Source organism: Sorghum bicolor, chromosome 5 (genome assembly GCF_000003195.3).
Source record: "Sorghum bicolor cultivar BTx623 chromosome 5, Sorghum_bicolor_NCBIv3, whole genome shotgun sequence".
Classification (NCBI taxonomy): Eukaryota; Viridiplantae; Streptophyta; class Magnoliopsida; order Poales; family Poaceae; genus Sorghum; species Sorghum bicolor.
In genome coordinates, this window is record NC_012874.2 from 11959782 (window position 1) to 11968755 (window position 8974).

An 8974-nucleotide genomic window follows, 5' to 3' on the forward strand; every position below is an offset into this window, starting at 1 on the left:
TATAGTAAAAATTATAAATATTAATAACAAAAAAATAATATAATTAATAAAGAATATAATAATATGTAATTATTATTATCTTATCATATAAATTTAATGAAACTTCAAATCTTTTGACTCTACAACATTTTTATAATATTTTATAATTTAGAATGGACAAAAAAGTGAACTGTTGCCATAGAGATCCAAAGAATAGTACAAAAGTAGTACGTAGGTTATAAGTTATCTATTTGTCTGAATATATAAGTTATCCAACTAAGCAATATATATTCTAACCTATTTATATTTTTTCTTTGTAGTCGTGGTAACGCGTGGAAAATTCTCTTAGTTTATTATAGAGTAAATTATACTCACCATACGACAAGTATCTAAGTGGGTGTATGTTAGTTCGACATCTTGTAATTTGTCCAATTTAATACAATAATAATATAGGTGGCTGCATATTGATCCACAATTCTCTTATAAGTTTAATTTGAAACAAGAACTTGCTTATTCGTGCATATACGGTCTAAGTATTATAACAACGCATATTTGTACACTCTGAATCACTGTCATTGCAAGCTAAGACCTTAGCATGCTCATCTAATCCATCAATCAGCTTGAATCGTTTAGTATACGATATCATTTACTCCATCCGTCCCAAAATAAGTGTTGTTTTCGCTTTTCGAGAAATAACTTTAACTAAATATATAGTAAAAAAATATTAGTATTTATAGTACATAATTAGTATCATTGGAAAGTTCTTTAAGTCTAGTTTTTTAACAAATTTATTTAGAAGTATAAATATTGTATATATTTTCTACAAATCAAGTTAAATTTGTGGCACAAAAACCTAAAACGACACTCTTTTTGGGATGGAGAGAGTATGAATCTGGCCAAATATAAAAGCTATCATTGATTTCATAAATATGAAAAATTCGAAACTGATCATTTTTCTTTCTATACTATATTATTATTTTAATCCCAACCTATTGTCTTTCATGGCTGACTTGAACTGATACATGAGTTGTCCATCTCATAAGAATCAGGGACCGAGAGGTTTTTTCAAAAACGAGAATCAACAAATTTTGGTTTTGGTCGTTTTGGTTTGGTTCTACCTATAACCGAACTAATCAAGTTCTTATATAGGTTTACCAAGCTAAGAAAAAAAGAAAATAAAAAGCGGTTGTCACCGTTTAAAGGATGTAATAGACATAAAAAAATAAGACGATGTAGTAGACACAAAAAAAGAAGACGATGCACAGTTGCACCGTCCAAAGGATAGGAAAGGCCTAGAGAAGGGGAGGTAAATTGGCTTGTAAAAACTTAAAACTCAATTCAACGGATTAGCATAATGCGGAGGTTCCACAAATTCTCGCGGAAGTTTTAAAATGATAGGTAGTGAGCATTTGATTCCTCATAAGCTTATCACTTTATGTCTCTCTTAATGGTATGACTTTTCCTATACTCAAATTTAAAATAGAAATTGGATGTAAGCCTTTATTTGGCCAAATGTAGAGAAATGTTATCATAATATAGTAAATAATTCAAGTTGAGTGATGGATGATATGAGCATGCTAGGGTGTGTAGCTTTCAATGAACAGGGATTTAGAGTGTACAAAGACACTGCTTAGAACATACACGCATCAATGAACTAAGTTTTTACTTCAAATTAAACAGATTAAAAAATGTTGGACCAATAAGCACCCACCTAGATAGTTGTCATATCAAATTGGATAAATTAGAAGATGTTGGACTGATATGCACCCACTTAATTAGTTGTTGTATGGTGAGTGCAATTTACTCTTTATTATATCTACAAATATATGGCACTATGAGATGTCATCTAAAAAATGCATAATTCAACAATTTCAATCTGAGCTACTAAATATAATAGAGTGGATAAATAATATAGGGCCTAGTTTAGTTCAAAAATTGTTCAAAGATTTCCTCGTCACATCAAATCTTTGGACGCAGATGGAGCATTAAATATAAACGAAAACAAAAGCTAATTACACAGTTCGTCTATAATTTGCGAGACGAATCTTTTGAGCCTATTTAGTCTAGGATTGACAATAATTGTCAAATATAAACAAAAATGCTATACAATGCAAAGCCAAAATAATTCGCGAGGTAAACAAGACGCACTAGAGTGATTAATCATATACGTCAAATTAAGAACTGTTCACCTCTCCTTATCTAAATGGATGAAAAAGAGTTCTCAAATGAGTGTTTTTTTGAGATCACAACTTGGTTTTGTTAATCATGAGTGTAATCTGTGTGCTCATCATGTTACAGATATGAAACGATATAGGTGATCACAACAAATTTTGAAAAAAAATGGTTTCATCAAATTTTTACCGATAAATAGTATTTATATTTATGATTTTAAATCAATTTATTATAAAAATATATTTCATAATTATTCTAATAATATTTATTTAATAATATTATAAATATGTATATCGTGACAATTTTAGAATTTTATTTTTTTTTAGGTTTCAAGAACAACACATGTATATATGTAACGTTTTATGCTAGGTACTTCGACGGACCCAAGGCAATATTTTCTAACTAATGATTTAGTATTAGTGTACATGGAGAATAAAATGAAATGCTATGTTTTTGTTTCAACAGGATGCTAGCAGGCTTCGCAAGCTGAACATTCCATAACAAATGAGTCTGTGTTAACTTAGTATTATTTTGACATAAAGTGTTCCATCCGAATTGTAACTACTTGACGGTTCAAAAATGGATTATTAATTGCAAGTTGAATCAGATTTGAAAATATTGGACTGTTATGAGAACTGTTAGTTATTTTTTAGAGATGGTTAGAAAAAAAAAGACATATTTGGAAAAACGTGATACCTAAAAGATCACTTTTAAGGATGTTCAGATATAACATGAGGTCTCTTTTTTTTTTCAAAATTGTGAAAAGTTTTTGGTTTTTTGGGTGAAGACGTTAGGCCTTGTTTAGTTCCAAAAAATTTTGCAAAATTTTTTTAGATTTCTCATCACATCGAAACTTTAGATGCACGCATGGAGTATTAAATATAGACAAAAATAAAAACTAATTACACATTTTGGTTGGAATTGACGAGACGAATCTTTTGAGTCTAGTTAGTCTATAATTAGACAATATTAGTCAAATAGAAACGAAAGTACTACAGTGTCGATTTTCTAAATTTTTTTGAAAAGGCTAGTAGTATTGTGTGGAGAACAGCCTTCGAGGAACCATAGGTGGAAGAAGAACACCAGAGAAGACGCAGACAATAATGGAAGAGAGAGAGGGAGAATTAATAATACTATAATGATGCTGGCGAGATGTATGACTGGGATATCGCGAGATAAAAACTGAAGTGTATCGCGAGAGAAAGTGCTTTGACCAGCACGAATCTCAAAAGAAAAAGAGGGGCTGAGATACTTGGTGGTCGGACACATTGTTGTGACAAATACCCGTCCCTTCTAGAGTCTCCTCGAGCACCAATGCATGCAGCCCTCCTCGCCACCGACATCTTCCTTCAGTCGTGTCAACCCACCAGAAACTCCTAGAATCCCAACCGAACGAACCATCTCGAGTTCTTCAGTCGTGCCTATAAAATGGCTCCTGGATCTTTCCTCCGACGATCAGCAAGACCTCCTCGACGACATTAACGGAAGCTAACGACGATCAGAAGAACAATGGCAGATGCACTTGTCTCCAGCAAGAAGGCGTCGGCTTCAGCGGCCGTCGTCCTCGCGGTAGCCGTGGCGACAATGGCGTGCCTCTCAGCGCCGGTGGCCGCGCTGGTGCCGTACGGTCGCGCCGGCGGCGGGCTGTTCGACCTGATGCTCCTCGACGACCCGTTCCGGGTGCTGGAGCAGTCGCCGCCGGTGCCACTGCCCAGAGCCAGCCTCGACTCGGCTTCGGTGGCGCTGGCGCGGTGCGACTGGAAGGAGACCCCCGACGCGCACGTCATCACGGTGGACGTGCCCGGGGTGCGGCGGGAGGACGTGAAGGTGGAGGTGGAGGAGAACAGCCGCGTCCTGCGGGTCTCCGGCGAGCGGCGGGCCGACGAGGAGAAGGAGGGCGAGCGGTGGCACCGCGCCGAGCGCGCGGCCGGACGGTTCTGGCGCCGGTTCCGGATGCCCGCCGGCGCCGACGTCGACCGCGTGTCCGCTAGGCTGGAGGACGGCGTGCTCACCGTCACCATGCCCAAGGTGGCCGGGCACCGCGGCCGGGAGCCGCGCGTTATCAGCATCGACGGCGGCGATGTGGGCGGTGCGGAGGCGGCGGAGGTCAAGGCGTCCAAGGCCGAGATGTGATTATGTGAATGTGACCTGACTTTTGGCCGGCGCGGAAGCGGAAGCTTGTTTTCTTTTCGTGTGTGTCCCGCGTGTGTTGGTCCTGTTGCTTTTGTAATATGTACTGTATTTACTACTCAATAAAAAAACAGTATTTCTCATTTCTTCATAAGTTCATTAATCTTATAAAGTTAAATTCCACTAGATATTTTTTTATAAGGTATCCACATTATTAAGAAACGATCTGTATGATATAGGGCTACAGAGTGGCTAATGCCTTTGTTTTTGCTGCCAATACTTCATTCCAGTAGAGTGATATTGATGCCATCGATATTGCTTTCTTGTATCATTCAGAGAATTATTGCAGCAGATTATCTTATTTAGTTTCCAATTTTTTTAAAAATTTCAAATCACTAGACGAATCTTTTGACCCTAGTTAGTCTATGATTGGATAATATTGTCACAAATAAACAAAAGTGCTACAGTAGTGAAATCCAAAAATTTTCACGAACTAAACCAGACCTCAATAATTTTCCCCAATACGTGAGACCTAGTTATCAGTTTTCTTCTTCCTCTTCTCTCTCTGTTTCCATCATATGCTCAGATCCAGATACAACTGTGGCCACGACCAGGTCCTACGACATCCGGCTATATCTTGGGTATGTAACCGACATGTATCATGATTAGTCATCGGATATTAGAAATGTGTCACCGGTGGCTCAACACTCAAAACACAAGAGACACGATGGTTTATCCTAATTCGGGCTATCGAGGCCCTATGTTCAGTAGTGAGATGTTCTTTGTGTTAAGGAGCACCCAACGAGGGGTTACAACAAAGGAGAAAATAATAGTTTGGTAGGGGATCGCTCGATGCTATTGAAAGCGCTAGTATGGTTTTGGATAAATGATGAAACCTAAAGTACTAACCTCTATGCTAAGTGTATGTAGATTAGATGAGGTTGGTACATGTCAAGTGATGGAGCCTAGAGGATTATGGTGATGGTGGTGATGACCACAAGATGATCAAGTGCTCAACATGGAAAAAAAGAAAGAGAAAAACAAAATTCTATGGAGATCAAGGCAAAGTATAAATAGAATTGTGGTTTTGGTGATCAAGAAACCATAGAGGGTGTGATCATACTTAGGATAGATAGTCGTACCATAAAGATGGAAATTCTTTGGCTAAGCGATCTATTTGAGTGCCACTAGTTGTTATTAATCATGTGCATGCATTTAGAACCTAGTGAACTAACTTAACTTCTTTGAAAAAAATGGTTATGAAAATGCTAACACACATGCACATGATGGTTTACACATAGTAGTGTTGGCATATTTGTAAAGGAGGTGGAGTTTGAAGGGTAGAGAGGGGTTGGTGGGATTCAGGCATTTTTTGTGAAAATAAAATGCCTATTTTTCACTATGCCGAAGACGGATTTGATAAGGTGGCAAAGTGGTGGAAGTGTTTCTCACTGAGAAACACTCACCGAACGTAGCAAACATGAGCACCGGACGCTAGGCATGCGTCAGTTAGTTCTGACTTGCAACGCACAGAGACAGTGGCTCAGGCATGTGCACCGGACGCTGGCTTTGGTGTGTCTAGTCACTTTCTTGAGAGCATCAAATGCTACTCACCGGATGCTAGGTGAACACTATTCACCATCCAGTTAGGCTGACGTGGCATGTGTCTGGCAAGCGGTGTTGCACCGGACGCTGGGGTACGTTCGGTTAGCATGCACCGGACGCGTCCGGTGTGAGTTTCAGCATTTTAGAACTCTTTGAGTAGCGACCGGACACTGGGTGCTGAGTCCGATCGGTGCGTCTGGTGAGAATTTAACCGTTAATATCTAACGCGCGACGTTCAAAGGCAGAGGACACGTGAGAGCAGTCCGAGCACTAGACGCTAGGGGCTGCGTCTGGTCGATCGCACTGGATCATTCAGTGGCCTCGATTTCTGAGAGAATAGAGAGCCAACGACTCTATTTCTTTGGAGGACTTATAAATAATGTTTGGTAGGTTTGGGGCCTACTCTCTTGGCATTTTAACATATTTGACATCCTTGTGAGCTTAAGCAAACACCTCTCGCTCATCTCCTTCATAGATTCATCATCTTTATGAGATTAAGAGTGATTCAAAGTGCATTTGCATGACTGATTACATCTAGTGGCACTTGGAGATTATTTGAGCTACAAATTTCTTGTTACTCCTGGTGGTTGCCACCACCTGGATGACTTGGAGCAGCGGTGGAGTTCTGGCAAGAGTTGGTGATTGTTTTTAACCACCTCCGGTGATCTTGTGAGGGGTGTTGTGCTTTCCCCGATGGAGCACCAAAGGCGACTCTAGTGGATTGCGCGTGTTATTGAGCTATCTCACTTGTGGATAGGTTCTTATGATGTCCTACATGAGGATGAGGTTCATGCAACACCTTGTTGATATTTGGGAACGCAATAAGGAATTGATCCGCAAGCGCACGGATATCGGTGAGCACTTCACCCGGGAGGTTATCCAGAGTATCGTATTTATTTTTTTACCACTAGGAGAAAGAGTGCATCTGACTAACCGGTCTATTACTACTAACCTTTAGGCACAAAGAATGTCTTTCGATGTGAGTGATAAATAGAGAAGACTGCAACCGTAGTCTCCTTCTAACCTTGGTAAGGATGATCTACTGTTCTAATGGGGAGGCTAACGGAATCTAGACACCACAAAGGATGTTCAACCCGCACCTATAAACCCTATCCTTCCTGCTAACGAGATGTGATCTACAAAGGTAGCTCGGAATTGTCACGTTCCTCACTACTACCACGGTCCAGCTAGTCAGGGAATATCTATGAGTACCCCAGCCTAAACACCACGTTTACGCCAGCAATGATTACTCTAAACTCTACGCGAAGAGATTAAAGTAAACTCATAAACCATAAGAACAATAAAACAAGAACTTACTAGAATTTAGAAGTCGAATTACTGAAGAATCCTAGGAGCAAGCTTCGGGTTAGGAGAACTTGATCCCGCAGGTACAAGCTTGGAGTAGACACCGACAGGCCGGGCTTCCTCCACTCTACACCTCCACTCTATCTCTCTCAATCTAGTAGAAACTAGAAGATCTATTTCTACCTTACATTGATTGCTAAGGCTAAAAAGAAATATTAATTAGAGAAGAGGTTTTCCTTCGAGGGAACCCCTCAGTCTCTATGATAATTTCTTCATGTCTTCTCCAGGGGCCAGGGGGCCTTGCTTATATAGTCCTCCCCTTCTATGCGTTTTTGGGTCGATAGGCGAGGTGGTACTATGTTTTTCTTGATCCAATAGGTCGGTGGAATATCCCGAGCGAAAGAGTCCTGATTTGGCTCCAACAGGGGGCGGGCGCCCAGGCTACCAGGGCGGGCGCCCTGGGCCTGGCCCAGTTTCGCCTCCGCTTCGGTCTCGTGGCTTCTGGAGTCTTCTAGATGATGAAAAATTAAGCGATGCGTTGATATCTCTATGTAATCCCGACATGTGGGCCTTTCTTCCTTATTTCCTGATAACCCCCTGCAGAAACAGATAAACAACAAAACTCGTGGAATTCTGTCAGATCAAACCCTAATTCTAGGTGATGGTTGCATATTGGTCCTTTCTCTTGTTTATTTGATAATTAAAATTGATACTTAAGAACCGTCAACAAATACCCCCATACTTAGGCTTTTACTCGTCCTCGAGAAAAGGATGGTTAAGAAAAATATCTGGGGTAAACATTTTAAAGCATTCTCTTTATATAATTGCAGGGTGTTAAAAATTCACTGTGTACCATAGTCAGGAAAGTATATGGTTAAGAGTAAAGATCCTTTCTTCTCAATCCTGCCACTTGGAGCTTTTGTATATTTTTGAAAGAAAGTTAGCATACCTTTTTTTTATCCTCATAGGTTCTCTCAGATCACTCATTATCTTTTATATATATCTCACTGAGGCTGTTTTAATTTGCAAAAATTCTCAAGCATACTTACTTTGCATTTATTGCCTGATCAAAACAGGATCCGAGGAGGGGAATGTCATACTCTTAGATCAAAGACTTTGGAAATTAAAAATTTTGTCAACTCTTGCTGGCATATTGCTTATTAGAGGGACCATGGGCTATCATTTTTTTTCCTTTTTTCTCTTTTTTTAAGTGGATACCGAGGTACCTCTAATTTTACTGCCGGACACTTGTCCATTTTTCTGCGAGGTTGTCGAGCACTTGCTCTTTTTATTTCCTTGAAATATCTCTATTTTTGCATAGCCCATGCCTCTAATGCAATAATACTTCGGAAGAGTGAATCTTACTGAAATAATGTCTTGATCTTGGGAGCATGATAAATCTCTCAACAAGGGTCTAACTCATTTTGAACAAACTCAATACAGAGCAGATAGCTTTTATAATCATAATTAATATTTTCAGTTTTATCAGGCATATAAAACACTGAGGATGGTAGCTAGAAATTTGAATATTTTGAAATAAATTCTCCAAGCAACAATGATATCAAGAATAAGAAACTCATACTCTATCATCACATATTCCAATTGACTTAAGTAACACAGGGTTTTAAAATGATTTTATAATAATTGCAAGTTTTTAGGAAATATCATAGATTGAGATTAATCATGATTAGAAATATTTTAATCCTTTTATTTTATCATGTCGGAAATAGTAATCTGCATAATCCAGAATAAATGTATGTGTAAAGTAAAGTGTGCAAAGTGT

The 8974-nt window shown here is 39.1% G+C and overlaps 1 protein-coding gene across 1 annotated transcript; it reads left to right on the forward strand.

Moving 5' to 3' along the window:
* Positions 3470-4435, forward strand: LOC8076920 (21.9 kDa heat shock protein). Its single transcript, XM_002449230.2, has one exon. It carries the CDS (start codon positions 3661-3663, stop codon positions 4282-4284), a length of 624 nt encoding a protein of 207 aa, XP_002449275.1. The 5' UTR covers positions 3470-3660; the 3' UTR covers positions 4285-4435.

Coding starts and splice junctions, on each gene's coding strand:
- LOC8076920 (XM_002449230.2), top strand. CDS start 3,661: ATGGCAGATGCACTTGTCTCCAGCAAGAAGGCGTCGGCTTCAGCGGCC.